At 56.0% G+C, this 17,434-nt stretch overlaps 7 protein-coding genes and 1 non-coding gene across 8 annotated transcripts; 5 read left to right on the top strand and 3 right to left on the bottom strand.

Annotated features, from left to right (window-relative positions):
* Window positions 1-2,473: 2,473 nt before the first annotated feature.
* GLRG_10867 (uncharacterized protein) lies at window positions 2,474-3,260 on the top strand (the record flags this gene model as incomplete). Its single annotated transcript, XM_008101541.1, has 3 exons — window positions 2,474-2,553; window positions 2,799-2,920; window positions 3,004-3,260. The coding sequence occupies 3 exons, from the start codon at window positions 2,474-2,476 to the stop codon at window positions 3,258-3,260; spliced, it is 459 nt and encodes a 152-aa protein (XP_008099732.1).
* Window positions 3,261-5,498: 2,238 nt separating this feature from the next.
* On the bottom strand, window positions 5,499-5,581 carry GLRG_13274. Its single transcript has one exon. It is a non-coding gene; the product is annotated as a tRNA-Asp (tRNA).
* A 2,445-nt stretch (window positions 5,582-8,026) lies between these two features.
* Window positions 8,027-8,998, top strand: GLRG_10866 (aldo/keto reductase; the record flags this gene model as incomplete). The annotated part of the gene is made up of 2 exons (XM_008101540.1): window positions 8,027-8,533; window positions 8,603-8,998. 2 exons carry the CDS (start codon window positions 8,027-8,029, stop codon window positions 8,996-8,998), a joined length of 903 nt encoding a protein of 300 aa, XP_008099731.1.
* Window positions 8,999-9,201: 203 nt separating this feature from the next.
* On the bottom strand, window positions 9,202-9,783 carry GLRG_10865 (HIT domain-containing protein; the record flags this gene model as incomplete). Its single annotated transcript, XM_008101539.1, has 1 exon — window positions 9,202-9,783. One exon carries the CDS (start codon window positions 9,781-9,783, stop codon window positions 9,202-9,204), a length of 582 nt encoding a protein of 193 aa, XP_008099730.1.
* A 575-nt stretch (window positions 9,784-10,358) lies between these two features.
* On the top strand, window positions 10,359-10,649 carry GLRG_10864 (DNA directed RNA polymerase; the record flags this gene model as incomplete). Its single annotated transcript, XM_008101538.1, has 2 exons — window positions 10,359-10,561; window positions 10,625-10,649. 2 exons carry the CDS (start codon window positions 10,359-10,361, stop codon window positions 10,647-10,649), a joined length of 228 nt encoding a protein of 75 aa, XP_008099729.1.
* Window positions 10,650-11,091: 442 nt separating this feature from the next.
* GLRG_10863 (uncharacterized protein) lies at window positions 11,092-12,406 on the bottom strand (the record flags this gene model as incomplete). Its single annotated transcript, XM_008101537.1, has 3 exons — window positions 11,092-11,888; window positions 11,941-12,252; window positions 12,307-12,406. 3 exons carry the CDS (start codon window positions 12,404-12,406, stop codon window positions 11,092-11,094), a joined length of 1,209 nt encoding a protein of 402 aa, XP_008099728.1.
* Window positions 12,407-12,723: 317 nt separating this feature from the next.
* Window positions 12,724-14,892, top strand: GLRG_10862 (uncharacterized protein; the record flags this gene model as incomplete). The annotated part of the gene is made up of 1 exon (XM_008101536.1): window positions 12,724-14,892. One exon carries the CDS (start codon window positions 12,724-12,726, stop codon window positions 14,890-14,892), a length of 2,169 nt encoding a protein of 722 aa, XP_008099727.1.
* A 601-nt stretch (window positions 14,893-15,493) lies between these two features.
* Window positions 15,494-16,715, top strand: GLRG_10861 (glycosyl hydrolase family 53; the record flags this gene model as incomplete). The annotated part of the gene is made up of 2 exons (XM_008101535.1): window positions 15,494-15,570; window positions 15,623-16,715. The coding sequence occupies 2 exons, from the start codon at window positions 15,494-15,496 to the stop codon at window positions 16,713-16,715; spliced, it is 1,170 nt and encodes a 389-aa protein (XP_008099726.1).
* Window positions 16,716-17,434: the final 719 nt, after the last annotated feature.

Below are 17,434 nucleotides of genomic sequence, written 5' to 3'. Positions count from 1 at the left end.
CCACAGTCATCTCGGCATCATCGACGCTCTTCGCCAGCATGCTCTTTTGGTGGCTCGTCCGATGGACAAGTCTAGTCTCCGTATCCCCCTTCCCCTGTCAACCAACGCTGAAGCAGACTGCCTCTCGGTGTTACTTCATGCTAGGCTATTCGACACCAAGATCGGGAGCGAGCCCTGGTTGCCTGGATGACGCGGGGAGCACAGAGCAGCAGAAGGAAGCACATATCTTTATCTTTCGGCCTGTCCCGACCCCAGGCCTTATTCTTCTCTCTTATGCTTGTCTTTCCCTTGCTTCTTACCATCAACATGTCAGCCTTTTCCAGCTTTTGGATCAGCGTTGTCTCATTCTCCCTCAGGCGGGCCGGCCATGAGGAGAAACATCAAAGCAGCTAGACTCGCAGACCAACCACATTGAACCACCAAGAAAGAGATTTTTTGGTACTCCCGGTCACCCAACCCGAGCGGCTATCATGGAGCCAGGGTCTTCGCGCGACGATTCCACCAAACATGGACAGTATGTCCAACACCGTCAGGATTGCCGCCAAATTTCTGACGACTCTGTATCCTGATGGATATGTCACTTTATGGGCTGTCGCGGTTGCGTCAAACGCGGTATGCCGTGGCCTTATTCATTCACTCCCGGCGTGAATCATTCCTGCGGAGAACCAAGCCAAGTGGCTTGTCGTTCCCATTAAGTATCACTGTGCCCGGCCACACCGTTTTTTCCCCCCAAAATGAAGCAGGTCGAGTCACTGCATTGCCCGTTGCCTCCGTACCAGCCAACTCTGTTCAGCTGGGTTGGCATATCGTCGTCAATACCTCTGTTTTTGCCCTGTGGAATATTGAATCAACTTCCCTCTACCTGGAGATATATTGCATAAGTACTACCTAGTTGATAACCGCTGATGTTCCGTCTTCCTCAGGGTCCTTCCTTAGTATTGACTCTTTCTGCTTGGTCAATCTGAGCTACTTCGTTTGTTTTCGGTTTGTTTCGTTTCGTTTCGGCTCATTTCCTACTCCCCTGTTTGTCGATGAACGAAGCTGTCTCCAGCCTCTAAGGGCATAATGTTGTCCAGTCAGCGGCACCAGGGCCAGCTTACCGAGGTACACAAAGCTGCCACTACAGTTGGATACCTCAGGCACCATATCCAAGGCGAGCGCGACTCGCACGAGCGACGGAAAAGCCTTAGCGCACGTGATGACGCTCATGGCGTCCCGTTCCGGCCAGGATCACGTCAGCAGCCAGTCAATTGTTCTGTTTTCCTCCGTCACACCAAGGGTGTGTTCAGAGCGGGATAATGCTAGTGGGGGAAGGTTCCCATTGGCTTCCCCAGCTCCTGCTCGGTCGCCAGAGCTTCAGAGCTCTTGATTCATACAGGGAGGGGTAGGTATTGGCCTCAGTCACCGAGAGCAACTGGGAGCGAATTGGAAGGGATGGGGGGGCTTGGGGAAGGGGAGGCACTTCACTTGGCAGACCAGGTCCAGCAGCGGCGGCAAGGCATCGGAGCTTTGTCTTTCTTCCCACCTTGGAGCTGCTGCTGTTGTTGGTGTTGGTGTGGATTCTGAGCTGCTGCGCTGCTGCACGCAAAGGTCCGAACAGGGATGATGATGCTGCTGCTGCTGCTACTGCTCTCTTCCTCAGAGAGGTCCGAGCTTCCTCTCGCTTGGTGGCCAACTACATTCCAAGGACGACCTTCGATCAAGCAGACAACTTGGAATCCCTGTTTGGATCTTCTACCAAACTCGACTCTTGCGCTCACGCCCCCTCCTTTCTCATTCACATTTCACATCTCCCCCAGTGTTCCCCCCATCTTCTCGTCCCGTCTTCAGTTCACTCGCCGGAACCCCCAGTCATTCGAGTCGAAGCTCCCCCCCCAGCCACCCTCCACCATCTTGGTGCTCCATCCTCTCCCAGTTCTTGTCCCCGGGCCAGCTTCAGAGCCTGGTCTGATACTTGCTCCTTTGGCTCTGGCTCTATCTCACCTGGCTGTGGCTCTGGCTTTGGATCTGCCTCGCACACGTTCCCTCGCAAACGGTATGGCAGAGCGTACACCACACAGCTGAGAGGGAGCTCCCTCCTACTCCTCCTCCTCTTCCTCATCCTCCCACCCCCCTCTCTCCCGCCCTCTCCCTCTCGCTCTGCCTGCGCACCGCACCGCACCACCGACGCGCACTCCCTTCTCCTCTTAACTCTTCCTCGCCCACCCATTGCGCATCTACTGTGTAGAGAGGTACCACCAATCGACACGCACCCACCCACCTCTAGGCTTGCCCCGTCCCCCCCCCCCCCCGAGCTTTCCTTGCGCCAGCCTACCTAACTTTCGTTCTGGCCGCCCCCCAACTTTCTCTTTTTCTTTCTGCTTCTCCTACATCTCTTTCTCTTTCCCTTCCATCTCCTGCAAGTTTTCTACTGAAAACCCTCTTCGAAACGCCTTGTTCTACCCAATTGAACCCATCGAGACCCTCTTATAACATGTCCACCCGCAAGAGAAAGCAAGAGGAGGAGGAGGAGCTTGTTTCCCTTCCCGACGACGACGGCGAAGAGGAAGAGGAGTAAGTACCCCTCGGTCTTTGCTTCGCGCCTAGGTCCCTTGGAGAGCAGCGAGTATCAAGTCATGCTCCTCGATACTCTGAGCTCGTTTGCGCGTCCATGCTTCAGCTATACCTGGTGTCCTGATGCCGTCGCGGTTATGCGCTCGGGTTATGCCGAGTGTCAGTGGCTATGGCTCCTGACTGAGAGCTCCCCGTTGTCCCATCTGAAAAAAAAAAGACCAGCTCTGACATGACTTGCGCTCTAGGTACGAGTCTGAGGAAGACGCAGAGGAGGGTGATGACGATGGGGAAGAAGAGGAAGAGGAGGAGGAAGAAGAGGAGGAGGAGGGTGACGCCGAGGAAGATGCTGAAGCAAATGGCGTAAATGGTAAGCCATGATGCCGCAGTTTTGATGGCGCACACGCTTTTTCGAACTTGCTCGACGGCCAAGCTAACGTGTCGTCACTACAGACAAAGCTCCTCCATCGAAGAAGCGGAAGACCGAGACAGAGGCCACGGATGACGCGGCCGACGCCGAGGAGGCTGCCGAGGAGGAAGAGGGAGGCGAAGAGGCCGCCGGCGAAGAAGAGGAGGCCGAGGCCGAGGAGGAGACTGCCAACAGCGTCGAGGATGTCCCCGCTAAGGGTGATGTCAAGGCCGTCGACGCACCCGCCGCCACCAACGGCGACGCGGCCAAGGCCGTTGCTGCTGGCGGCGATGCCGAGTGAGCGCGCCTCTCTTCCGTCTTTCTCTTTTACTAGAAATCGTCTTTGTCTTTTGTATCTCGCCGACATCAGTTCAGTCTTGTGACGCCTTTAGTCATCGTCAACTCGTAGAATAGATGACGAGACGAGCATTCTGCCATCCAACACATTCCGTCTTGCGTCCCACTCTGGTGATATCCCGACTTCGTACATCCACATTCATGAATGTTTTCCCTTGCGATTATATTTTTCTGTCCTTTTCCGTCGGACAAGTAGGGCGAAGGCCGTTGGACGGCGGGCGGCATGCGACAGCCGCCGTCCATCTTGATCGTCGTGCACGGATATGGTCCATTTCGTCATCTTCGGGACTGGCGGACTGGCGGACTGGCGGGGGGGAAGAGAACAGACTCGGAAAAAGCGGTGCGAGCAGGAGCGTTGATAGACGGGAGTGAGCAACTACATGTACCTCTTTGAGCACTCGTCGGGCGTCAATCTGCACCCACGCAATTGCCCGACATAGTGCGCCTGTGTTTCTCCTCCCACCTTATTTCTTCTTTCCCCCCCCTCTCATTTGCGTCCGCAGCTACTCCGTCCAATAGCTTGTTACTATTCGACCAATTACCATACCAAAAAAACCACCCGCTCTCGCTGGTTGGTCGATTGCCGAGCGAGATGATGGTCTCCTGGCCGCAGAAAGTCGAGGCCGCCCCCCCCCCCTCCCATTGCTGGTTGGGCACCGCCTAAGGGAGGTTGTCAAATAAAGGTGAGGGAGATTGGCTGATACCGAGGAACTTGGGGGGCTAGATGGGGGCCAAGAATGGGTAAGCCATAAGGGACTATATTTTCATGACCTGGGGCCCGGAGTTCGGTCGTTGAGAGTGTCGGCTGGTGGACCCGCTCGCGATGAAAGGAACGGGGCCCGTGTTTCGGGGGACTCGGCTGGTGGGCGCTCTGCTTCGGCGCCGGTGGTGCGCAAATTGCCCGTAACACTCCCCCCCGCCGCCCCCCTTCTTTTTCTTGTTTGCCTTGAGAATGTCATTTTTCTGTCAATACCATGAAAGTCGGGCGCAAGTATGATATTCTGATAACATTGAGGGGCTTCAATATGAGTAAGCCCAACTGTCGAGTCAGCGGTCGACGTTCGTTCGCGCCGGGTTGCCATGCCTTTACAACGGTCAAAGTAGACCCTGCTTGGCTCTCAACCCCCCATAACGCGACTGCATGTTGTGAGTGTAGCAAAACATATATAACCACAGTCAACTTGACCTTTAGAGGACTCGAAAACCTAAATGTGTGTCCGTAAGAGTTTGCTGACAGCCCCTAGACCCCTAGACTCATTCCAGTCACTTACAAAACCCACATGGAATCTCAGAAACAGCCCTTTGACAACCACGATAGCCCTTCACGACTATACGTTGACTCATTGTAGGGGCGGGCTTCAAACATCTTGAAAGGGTCATTTGTACCTCCGTATAGATTGCTCATACCTGCCCTAATACTTGCTGTGGTAAGCCCGTGTAATGTGTAACCTTTAAAGGCAGGCGGTAGCATGACATCTGCTTCGGAAGCTTTGAGCCACGCGCTCACTTATCTTGACCCGTTGTGAGACCAGTCGCATGCCCGCATCATCAATCGTAGCCTACGGGGGAAAACGCGAGCCAAGTGTTGATCTAGGGCATAGGCCCTCGCAGGCGGCCCACCCCTTGTCATACGAGCAGGTACGATCTACGCGCCAAAACGCGGTAGACGCTGCAGACGTCGACTGTTTCATACTCTGTACGGAGTGGTTGCAGTGCCAATATATATATTATATATATATATATATTCCAAAGAGCCACAGGCGTCGTTGGCCTGTTAAGCAGGATCAATTGGTCGTGCACTTTTCGCTACGGGATTGGTAGCATGGGTGCGGCCTGGGCGTTAGACTGCTGCTTCTCCAGCGGGTTGATCGTAGTTTGCGTAGTTTGGGGTATGGCGTGTCCGCTATGCTGAACAGTAGCAACGGACGGTTCGGTTAAACATAAATCAGTGGGTCGACGGCCTCCTGACCGGTTGCCGGTAACTCAGTAACATGACAATTTGCCAAGTCCTTCGTCTTTCCGTGAGTCGGCAAACGTACACTGTACCGAGACTGTATGCAATGGCCATCTGACAGTGCCGATGGTAACCTCCCCAAAGGCCAATTAGGGGGTGATAACCAACTGAGGTACGAATACAAGGCGGTAAAAAGAACTTTTTCGATCACAGAATGACTGATGATACCTCCTCGACGGGGAATTGAACCCCGGTCCCCTGCGAATCGTGCAAATGACAAGCAGATATCCTCACCACTAGACTATCGGGGAATCGGTGGATGTGTGCATCCAGTGATAGCTGGTTGGGGTTACGCTCTTCGCCAGTGGCATTTGTATCGCCACGCATGCTACATGGGGCCCGGCAGACCCGTCTCTTGCAGGGGTTTGTCTACGAGTACAGCTTCTAGAGCACCATAACAGCCCAAAAGATCTGACAGTCTCGAATAGTAGATTGGTGTCCCTCTTACACAGGACTTAGGGGCTCGCATTTAGTGTTCAGCCAGAGAGCATCTGCAGCTCCAACTCCCGCAAAGTGTAGATGGCGAGCAACGTATCAAGAGACCCAGGAAAAGGTACATACCAAAGACGCGAACGGGGCCCCGTGTGTCAAGTTCGAGACCGTCCCCACGGTCATTCCTCCCACTGGACCAGCCCTCTTCGACCATCACGCCAATTGGCCAGTACAGCGGTATAGGCAGAATAGCCGAGAAAACGAGCCAGCTTTATGTGGCCAGTCCGAGTTGTGGGGGGTCTGATGCGACCTTGAGGCGCTTTTGTCGACGACATCCCATCTATTTTGTCTAACCAGTCTCTCAGACGCCTCACAACCATTTTACCGTTCAGTGGGCCATGGTGATGGTAACCTTGAATGAGGATCACTAGGCTCAAGTTATATCGAATCTACTACCCATTCTGAGTAGGAGAAGGAAGACAAACAGTAAGAGAGCAATTCAATATCAATCTCCCGTTGCGTCTCATCAGATCGTAGCTGTGTACGAAGAAGCTCTAGCATGGCGATAACCTTTGCGACAGATTCCCAAGTGACATTCGTTGAGTATGAATAGCTCTGTAAACGTCTTAAAATACTTGGGCGCGACTCAAAGGTCCAGATTTCAGATGATTTGACAAATGTCAGTTTGGTACTGTCGTGGCTGCAGCTTTCCAACAAATCGCGAAGGACAAGACGGCGATGACAAGAAAAGGTCAATCATTACAGATACGTAGCACGGACGAGAGAGATACATCCAAAGACTGTCCAGATGCATTCCTTGGTGAATCAGCGTTTTCTGTATCCTCTTGGCTGGTTTCTGGAAAGCTTTCTTTCCCTCGACAAAAGTAAACCAACCAGCAGGGGCCCAGTGGACGCAAGACCTAAGAGTCGTGGCAATGTGGGGGCGTCAATGGCTTCCTGGCAAGATATTCGCGCGGTTGCGCGAGAGAAGATGCGTCAGGTCCCGCCGACCCGGGCCCAGGGTGCACGGCGGCGGCGGCGGATGCAGGATGTCCCGCCTGTCATGGGCCAACCAAGAGCCCGTGGCGTCCAAGATGTGTTTGCCGCAACAGTATTCGTACGTGTGTGTGCCTGTATGACGTCCTGTTAGTCGCGCATCGGGGCACATTGGCCCGTTTCAGCGACACGGGCTGGAACGGGCAACAAGCGCTGCCAATCAAGCGCATCGAAGAAGACTGACCAAGATCAAGCCCGGGACCAGGTCTTTTTACGCGCAGAGAGAGAGAGAGAGAGAGAGAGAGAGAGAGAGAGAGAGAGCCACAAACAACAAGCGCAGTGACGCCCCTCGTTGAACTACTCTCTGTTTACCCATACACTCCCTGACCCCCAGCCGTCCGAGTCGACAGGGCTCTGTGGGGAGTTGTTGAATGCAGACGCAGGAGTCCTGGTCAGAGTGGGCTGGCTGCGTGTCGTGTAATGATGAAGAACGCAATTGCTGGAATTGCTCTCTCGGGGATAGCGGCGCATGACTGGAAACAGGGATGAACTAACTTCCGACCAAAGGAAAGAGACCAAAAGCTCGGAGCCAATAGGAGGCGCATCCAACGCGCAACGAAGGCCGGCCGGAGGGGTTCCCGGGGCATTAAACTGCGTACAAAAGGTGGGGGGAGGGGCAATATTGGGGCGGGGATAACTTAGGGTTCCTTTTGGTTGGCCTGCGCGACAAACTCCATGGACTGGACCTTCCTCTCTATCTCTTCCCGCTCATTGTCGCCTCCACAGTCGTGCTTGCGCATTCGGAGCATCCAAGGCCCAAGGGGGAGGAGGGAAGGTTCATAGGGCGGGGCGTTATCTCCCGCAGGCGTAATACCACGTGGGTATCTACCTAGTAGCTAAGGTACACTACGCTATCAGGTAGATAGATAGGTAGTAATCAACGTAATGCAGGTAGGTACCTCTTACGGATAGGTAGAGATCGGATCAAGGACACACGGGATGAGGTGGAATGGATGCCGAGCACACTTCTCGCCTCTTGGTCCCCTTCCCCCCCGCCTTCCTCTTGAACGCTGCTGCCCCTTCACTTTCTTGGCTCCCCCCCTGCCTCGCGCATACAAAAGAGTTCTCCCCGACCGCTCAGGAGCATCCTGATAATTTCACATTACTCTTCTCTTTCTATATCTATTTCGGCTTTTGCTCCTCTTTCTCTCTACGATACCCCGACCAGTCTTCGTTCAGTGTAGATACGCGCACGCAAACTCCCAACCATGACCGACGTTAAGCAGACCACACGTACCTTTACCCTCAATACGGGTGACAAGATCCCCGCCATTGGCCTGGGTACCTGGCAGTCCCAGCCGAACCAGGTCAAGCTCGCCGTTGAGGCCGCCCTGAAGAACGGCTACCGCCACATCGACACTGCCTTCGCCTACGGCAATGAGAAGGAGGTCGGCGACGGCATCAAGGCCTCCGGCGTCCCTCGCGAGGACATCTGGCTCACCACCAAGCTCGACAACCCCTGGCACAAGCGCGTTCCCGAGGCTATCACCAAGTCTCTCGAGAATCTCCAGACCGACTACGTCGACCTCTACCTCATGCACTGGCCCTCTAGCACCGACCCTGATGACCTGAAGAAGCACTACCCCGACTGGGACTACCTCGACACCTGGCGCGAGCTTCAGAAGCTCGTTGGTACCGGCAAGGTCAAGAACATTGGTGTCTCCAACTTTGGCATCACCCACCTCGAGCGCCTTCTCAACGACCCACAGACCAAGGTGAGAGGGACTCGCTCTCGGCCCGTTCCTATTGTCCACGCGAGAACATGGCACTGACAAGAATCCCAGATCGTCCCCGCCGTGAACCAGATCGAGCTTCACCCCTGCAACCCCTCGCCCAAGCTCCTCGACTACTGCAAGTCCAAGGGCATCCACGCCACGGCCTACTCGTGCCTCGGCAGCACCGACTCCCCCCTTTACACCAATCAGACCCTCCTTGACCTCGCAAAGGCCAAGGGCCGCACCCCCCAGCAGGTTCTCCTCCAGTGGGGCCTCGCCAGAGACGTCAGCGTCATCCCCAAATCCGTCTCTGAGGGCCGCATCAAGGCCAACTTCGACCTCGACGGCTGGTCCCTGACCGATGACGAGTTCAAGAAGGTCTCAGCCATCCCCGACCGCTTCAAGGTCTGCGACGGCACCTTCCTTCCCCATGGTGTCAAGGTCTTCTTGGGTGATGATGAGTAGATACGGGAGAGAGGGTAGAAACGGTGATGGTGGTGGTGGTAGTGGTGCTGAGTGGTACGACTCACATGAGCAAAACAAGAGCAAAAGACAGCGCTACGGCGAACAAATTGTACTGCGTTATACGGCAGCTCGGACCCCAATTGGGGTCCATCCATACACGAAATGAATAAACGTTGTTTAAAAAAAAAAAAAAAAGACCACGTTCAAAGCTTGGACTTGTGCTTATCTTCTCTCAAGATGTCGGCCACGTTCTCCCGCAGCTCCTTGGCAAAGTGCTCGGCGTCCTCGTCGTCCAGCTCCTCTCTGCGACCGCAGCCAAACATGGTGAAGCTCTCGCTGTAGCGGCCGCTCGCGCGGATCTCGGGGCGGGGTATTAGGTGGAAGTGCATGTGCATGACGACCTGGGCGGCGGCGGCGCCGTTGTTCTGCACCACGTTCCAGTCCTCGACACCCGTGGTGCGCGTGAGGGCTCTGGACAGAATGCGCAGGTAGCGGCCCATCTCAGCCGACTCGTTGGGCGAGGCATCAGTAAGCTTCGGGCGGTGGGTGCGCGGGCAGAGGAGGAGGTGACCGCGCGATAGCGGTAGGATGTCGAGGAAGGCGATGAGAGTGGGGGTCGAGAGGACGACGTAGGCGGGCGTCGGAAGCCTGTTGGGGTCGAGGACTGCGTCGTCCTGAGGCGGCTGGATAGGGTCATAAGGCGGGTATTCGGTTGCGATTATGCAGAAGGGGCACTCCGATCCAGCAGGCTCTACACCGACGTCGAATTCGGAGGTGGGCGTCATGGTGGGCTAGTAAGTGTTGCCGTGGTGGTGGTATTCGTTGTACCTAGTCGATGATCGAAACAGGAATTGAGCGTTATCGACAGTGCTGGGTTTGTCGACTATAATGCATTGCCGTGTCGTCGCTTGCGAACCGGAACCCGCCAAGAAGTCAACAGAGAGGTGAAATCATGGAGAAAGATAATACGAAGAGGAGAGTGTGCTGCGCGGTCAAGACTTGTTTCTTCCGAGGTGGGCGGGCGGCAGTACAGATAATTAACCAGTGATAACCTCGGGAAGTGGGCCACGCCGGAGATTCCATGCCATGCCATACCATGCAGCCCCATGCCCGATCCCCGGGCGCCAGTGGACCGACCACAACGCCCCCCCCCCCGAGGCAACCTCTTTTTTTTTTCTGCCACCCCTACGCGCCCTCACCGCTTAACAAATTGTCATCCAGCCCACCTCTGCATTTCCAATCACGCCCTCCGCGAAAGAAGAAAATCGCCGCCTCACCCCACCCCGACTTGATCTCCGCTTTCTGTCAAGGAAACCTCACCTCTCGACAAACGGGAAAAGAATACATATATAACAAAATTATGTCTCGCGAAGCCTACCAAGTCCCTACCGCCGGCGCGACCTCCGCCCCCAGCGCGGCCGCCTACTCATCCTATGGCGCCGAGGGTCCTCAGATACAGTACCTCTGCGGTGACTGCGGCCTCAAGTTCCAGCTGCGTCGCGCCGACCCCATCCGCTGCAAGGAGTGCGGTTGCCGCATCCTATACAAGGAGCGTACCAAGAGGTGAGTCTTCTACGCTCTTCCGAGGCTTTAGGGGCGAGCAGGCGTGCTGACTCTTTTTGACAGAATGGTTCAGTTCGAGGCGAGATGATGACGCCCAACCGGGCGTTCTTCTTTGACATTTACACGCATTACGAGGATGAAAGAGCACCGGGAGGCAGCGGAGAGGCCGGGGTGTTGGAGTTTTTGCGCAGATTCGAGCATCGGTACCGGATGAGACATCATGCCGTGGCCTAGCTGGTCGCTTGTGAAGAACCAGTGTTCCGCTAGAGATTTGCCCAAGAGGGATGCATGTCCGAGAGCACGAGCGCGCTTCAGCCGCCGTGATGAGAGCCGGACATACCGTGGACGCCGACGTCTACAGGAGTTATGGTATTGGGGGGTCAAAATCAATTCATAGAGCAAGGCAACTTTCTGCACCTGTTCTTCCTTTTCGAGGTATCTCATGATAATGCAGCAACCGTCTAAAACGCCGTCTTCCTGCCCAAGCTTCGTCCTATGTGCATGAATGTGTTCCGTTCCCACCGTCCCCATCACGTCTGCCGCGTGTGCAGGTACTTGGCGAAACTGCCATCAGCCATGATGGAATCGCCTTCCGCCTCCATGGCCGCCTCGTAACGAGCCTGGAGTCCTTCCCGGTCGTCCTCGTCATCCGGCATATCGTCGTCGTCGACGTCGCTGGCAACGTCGATGCCATCGTCGTCTTCAACAGGCTTGACGACCATGGGCTTCTTGCCCGCATCCACCGACATGCCCTTCATCATCTTGTCCAGCTCGTGCTCACGGGCCTGGCGCTTCTTCTCTTCCCGCTCACTTCGCCTACGCTGCAGCTCCGGGAGGTAGTCTTGCTTGAACTCCTCCGCCTTCTCTTCCACCGCCGCGAAGAACTCGTCCATACCCGTGCCGAGACGAGAGCTGACGGGAACGAAGCTGAGATGGGCGTAAAACTCCTCCAGCATCAGACTCATCGAGTTGAGCAGACTGCCCATGTAGCCACTGCCCCCGCTGCCGCCTTCTGATGTCTCGTAGCCGCCGATCACGTCGCTCATCTCATCGCGCTGGAGAGCGGCCTGGAAAGCCTCGAAATCCGTCATCCACTCCTTCGCAAAGCTCGCGTCCTGCACATCAGTCTTGTTGAAGACCAGGATCATCGGGAGCTTGGTCTTGTAGAGGATACTGCAGGCGTACAGCATGTTGCTCATGAATGTGCTTGTGGAGGTGGTTCTGGGTGTATCGATGACATAGGCGATAACGGTCGGGAATGAAGAGGCGAGCGACTCGAGAAGAATGGTACCGCTGGCGGACCAGACGAAGACCTCGATCTGTCCAGCTACAGCGCTGTTAGCCCGCTGTGAAGGAGCAAATACGCATCAAAGACCTACGAGTGTCGACAAGAATGTTCTTGATGGGCTTTTTGGTGGGGTTTTCTGCGTCTGGGGCCGCGCGCTTCTCGAGCAGGTTAACAATCTGGTCGACCTTTGTGGCAAAGAGGTTCAAGGACGTCAAGATTCCGCCGTTCGGTCCCAAGTTGTACTGTTTCATGACCTCCTCGTAGTTGACCGAGTCGCGAATGTCGATGTTGCTCTCGAAAGGAACATTGAGCACAGCCGGGTCCAAGTTGATCACGTACGGCGGATCATTCTTGCCATGCAGGTAGGAGTTGATGCGTCGCATGAAGGTTGTTTTGCCGGAGCCTGGGAGTTGTATTGGTCAGAGCTGAATAGGCCTATACGGTGCGAAACCCTTACCGGCCATGCCGACGACGACGATAGATGTCGGCATCTGAGTGGAGGCCTTCTCCTGAGTAGACTGGTTCTCAGCGGGCGCGGCTGCGGAAGTTGAAGCCATTTTGGTAGAGGTATCGGGTAAGTATGTATGCGGCTTTCTCGGTGTTGCTGTTGCAGCCGCTAGGAAAAAAAGTTCTGGAAGAGACGGAAGAGCTGAGTGCCCCGCGCGGGGCGTTAGAGTGGGCAAGACATCCCCTGTAACCATTAATCAGGACCCCCCTGGTCGGCTCCAAAATCCAGATGGCTCGTGCTGGCGAGTGACGTCCAGCTTGCATGGCCAATTCGTTCTGTCTGCGGCCTGAGGTAAAAAAAAACATACCATTGAAGCTATTGCTCAAGCAAGTCCCAGCAAGCCTAGCGCCGCTTGCTCAAGCAGCCATGGACGGCCTCGACGAATTCGAAAAGGCCCTTGCCGCAGAGAAGGGAGAGAAGGAGCGCATTGAACGCGAAAAAGAAGAGCGCAGACAGAGGAAGAAACACCGACATCATCACCACCGCGACAGGTCATCCGACAGACGGGGAGAACGAGATAGCCAGAGAGGAAGTCACAGAGAGCGTGATCGTGACCTGGAACGCGACCGAGACCGTGATCACGAAAGACATCGCCATCAAAGATCGCGACGGCACGATGGAGACGAGGAGGATGGACACAGGCATAAGCGATCTCGCCATTCAAAGGACGACGAGGAGCGACGATCAAGACACAGACAGAAGGATAGAGACGATGGAAACGGCGGAGAAAGGCATGAAAAGACCTCGGATCCCAAGGAGGACTTGCCGATACCCGACGAGGAAGCTACACCACCGGAAGCGAAGGCTGCAGACCCACCGTTGGTCCGCGATAGCTGGATGACTGCCCCGTCAGCCCTCGACATCGACTATGTTCAGCGCAAAAAGGAGGAGGCCAAGCCGCCACCCAAAGAGGAACCGGTTAGAGTCATCCATGACAGGGAAATCAACAGAGACTTTGGGGACCTGAGTAACATTACGACCCTGGATGAAAAGCTCCCACCGACGGAGAGAACCGTCAGTTACAAGTTTGGTGACAACGGCTCTCAGTGGCGCATGACCAAGCTCAAGGGTGTTTATTCCATGGCAGAGCAGTCTGGCCGATCAGTCGAAGATGTTGCTCTGGAGAGGTACGGCGACTTGCAAGAATTCGACGACGCCCGGGAGGAGAAGATTGAACTGGAGCGACGCAAGGTGTACGGCGAAGGGTACGTGAGCAAGGAGAAACCGACCGGGGACTTGTATCGTGAGCGGCTGGAAAAGCACCGTGCCGATAGGTCTGCTGAACGAGACCGGGCCGAACGAGAGCGTGCCGAAGAGTTTGAGCAGGGCACCGTCATTCCCGACGATGCCATGCAGCACACCCCCATGGACCAGACCGCACTGAACAGGCTGCGAGCGCAGATGATGAAGGCCAAGCTACGCAAGGCACCTGATGCCGCCAAGCTGGAAGCCGAATACAACCAAGCCGCGGCCAGCTTTGCCACTAACGGTCCGCAATCGGTCGTTCTGGGTGTCATGGATAACAGGATGCTGGCAGGAACTCGTGGCGAAGTTACAGCCATAGAGAACAAGCGCGGCCGGGAGCGAGGGAATGTGGAAGCGAACGAGGACATGTCAATCGAGGACATGGTTCGCGAGGAGCGCAGAACACGCGGTCAGGCCGGCGGCGAGGGCATGCGGCTTGCTGAGCGCATTGCCAAGGACAGCAAGTTTGACAACGACCTCGATTACATGGACGAGAACGCAGACAAGCTTGCGAAGCGGGTGCACAAGTCCGAGGCCAACCTAAAGAACGTCGCCGTCAACGATTACCAGAAGGTGTCACGGATTCTGTCCAACTGCCCGTTGTGCCATCATGAGGATAAGGGCCAACCGCCTCTGGCACCCGTCATCTCCCTCGGCACCCGTGTCTTTTTGACATTGCCCACGGACCCGGAGGTCAGTGAAGGCGGCGCAGTCATCGTACCCACGGCACACCACAAGAACCTCTTGGAGTGCGACGACGACGAGTGGGAAGAGATACGGAACTTCATGAAATCTCTCACCAGGATGTACCACGAGAAGGGACAGGAAGTCATCTTTTACGAAAACGCCGCAGCGCCGCAACGGCATCTCCACGCCGCCATGATGGCCGTGCCGATCCCCTACGAAGAGGGCGCCACGGCCCCGGCCTACTTCAAGGAGGCCTTCCTCACCACAGATGACGAGTGGTCACAGCACCAAAAGATCATTGACACGGCCGCCAAGGCACGGGATGGCATGGGCAGAATGGCGTTCAGGCGGAGCATCGCGAAGGAGATGCCATACTTCCACGTGTGGTTCACACTCGACGGCGGCCTCGGTCACATTGTTGAAAACTCTGACCGCTGGCCGCGGGGTGACCTCTTCGCAAGGGAGATCATCGGGGGCATCTTGGACGTCGGCCCGGACGTGATCAAGAAACAGGGACGGTGGAACAAGGGCGACCGTCGGGTCGAGGGGTTCAACAAGAAGTGGAGGAAGTTTGACTGGACCCGAGTCCTAGCCGATGGTTAAGCTTACGCAAAACTGGATGTTATGGCCATTACTGTATATCTTGTACGAACCAAATAGGATACCAGTCGTTGGAGAATTGAGCTTTGGCTCCTATCTCGATGACCATTTTCTCGCAGCTTCATCCGCGCTTGCCAGACTGCCAGCGAATCAAGGCAATTCAGACCGTTTGGAGACTGGCACAACAGGTAACGACGGTTAGCTCGGTGGGGGTACATTGTCCGAAATTGCGGGAGGCGACAAGGGCAACTCATCCAGGCGCACCAATCGTCGGGCTGCCCGGAACGGGGGTCGCTCCCCCGGTGACCCCGCGATGTGTCCCCACAGCTCGGGGGGGGTGACCAATTTTCGATGCTGTTTCTGCTCGCTGAAATCTTCCGTCTAGCCGTCACGTTGGACCGAGAAGAAGGGCTAAATATTGCCAAGGGCCTATGACAGCCAGTTCGCGTTTATTTCGATCTTGGCTCGGCGGGCGGCCGAACTGATGGCTCGAGTTTTGCTTTTTAGCCCGGCGACACGGGAATCGGTATACATATAAGAGCAGTCTTGTCAAAAGCTTTGCAAAACATCTTACTTGCGGCATCTGTATTGGCATCGCTTCATCATGATCGCAAGGCGAATTCTTTCCCTGCTTAGCCTCACGGCTCTGGCGGCGGCGGCCCCAGTCACGGAGGGCACCATGTAAGTCACTCAGCCAAACTCGATCATAACCAATGGTCTAACGGGAGCTCAGCTCTGGTCCCGGCGACGGAACGCCCTTCTTCTACAAGGGTCACGACCTGAGCTCCCTGAAGTTGCTCGAGGATTCGAAGAACATCTTCGTCGATACAGCACGGGGCAACCAGGAGCGGCCTGCCGACGACATCCTCGCCGACGGCGGCATGAACGCCGTCCGCCTCCGCCTGTGGGTCGACCCGCCCGACGGCATCTACGGTCTCAACTACACCATCAGCCTCGCCAAACGGTTTCAGGCCAAGGGCCAGCGCGTCTTCCTCGACTTCCACTTCGCCGACAGCTGGGCGGACCCGCAGAAGCAGCCGGCGCCCGCTGCCTGGCCGACGGAGCTGGGGCCGCTGGTGGGTAGGCTGCGCGAGTACGTCCGCGAGACGCTCGTCGCGTTCAAGGACGCTGGCGTAACGCTGGACATTGTGTCGCTCGGCAATGAGATCCGCCACGGCATGCTCTGGCCCCTGGGCCGCGTCTCGGTCGACGTGCAGCCGTGGCCGGCCACGGTGGCCAACTTCTCCAACCTCGCGACGCTGTACAAGGCGGCGCGGGCGGGTGTCACTGACGCCACCTGCGCCGGCGTGCCCAAGCCCGAGGTCATGCTCCACCTCGACAACGGTTGGAACCTGACGCTGCAGGAGAGGTGGTACGGCGCGCTCGTCGACAACGGCGTGCCTCCGTCGGCGTGGGACGGCTTCGGGTTCAGCTTCTACCCGTTCTACGGCACCGAGGCGACGTTTGAGAACCTCGGTGCTGTCCTGCGAGCCATGGCGGACAAGTACGGCAAGCCCATGCAGGTCGTCGAGACGGACTACCCGGCCGTGTGTGACGGGCGCTGGAACCCGATTCCCGAGTCGTCGGAGCCGGGCATACCGTACAGCGTTGCGGGCCAGGTCGAGTGGATGGCCGAGGTCCTCCGCATCGTCAGGGAGGCCCCGCGGGGGCTGGGGCGCGGGGTTTGGTACTGGGAGCCCGCGTGGCTCAATAACACGTCGCTGGGCAGCGCCTGCAACGACGCCATCCTGTTCGAGGCGGATTACAGCGGCTGGCCGAGGACGGTGGGGTACTCGCGCGAATCTGTGAATGTATTCCTGGATTAGGTGCGTCGGTAGACCACTGAGGAACGTACGGCAAGAGCCATGAAAGAGTATTCGGAAAGATATTAAATGGTGTTTCTCGCCGGAAGCGATTGAAACGACGTCAACCAAATTACACATGAGCAAGGCCACGATCTTTGAGAACCATGAACATCTTATGAGGGTTGATGGCGAGAGAGGACACGACAACTTTGAATTGCATAGCAAAACTCAACAGCATAATGGACTTGAAGCTACCAATCACGTCATATTCGCTTGTCATGCTGGATTCCTTTTCTCGGCGTTGTTTCGCTGTTTTGTGATTTGCTTCTCGCTATATTTGTAACCGGCAAACCTAGTGACCTTTGAGGCAGTCAGGGAGACTGGACCGTCTCTTATTTCTTGTAGCTGTTCATATTGAAACTTATTTATGCTAACTTATGTAAAGGGTATTCCAGATATCTTGTATATAGTCACAGCAACTCTCAGGGCCATCTGCGCCCTTGAACAACTGTACGGCAGTAGAACCTAGCGGGCGTTTAGCACCGCTGTGAGTGCCTTACGTTCAACGCTATGCTTCATTGTCCTCATTTCCTAGTCATGTTAGAGATTTGGCTCGAGCCAGATGGCGTTACTACACAGAAGGAACCCCCCCGCGGCCGGAACCTTGGGGCCTGCAATAATAGTGTTCATCACTACGGACGGTACGCCTCATACGGTCCATCAAGCTGGCGTGACCATTT

This window comes from Colletotrichum graminicola, assembly GCF_000149035.1.
Source record: "Colletotrichum graminicola M1.001 genomic scaffold supercont1.68, whole genome shotgun sequence".
NCBI lineage: Eukaryota > Fungi > Ascomycota > Sordariomycetes > Glomerellales > Glomerellaceae > Colletotrichum > Colletotrichum graminicola.
The sequence above is the reverse complement of the archived record's forward strand: the minus strand, read 5'-3'. Positions and strand labels throughout refer to the sequence as shown.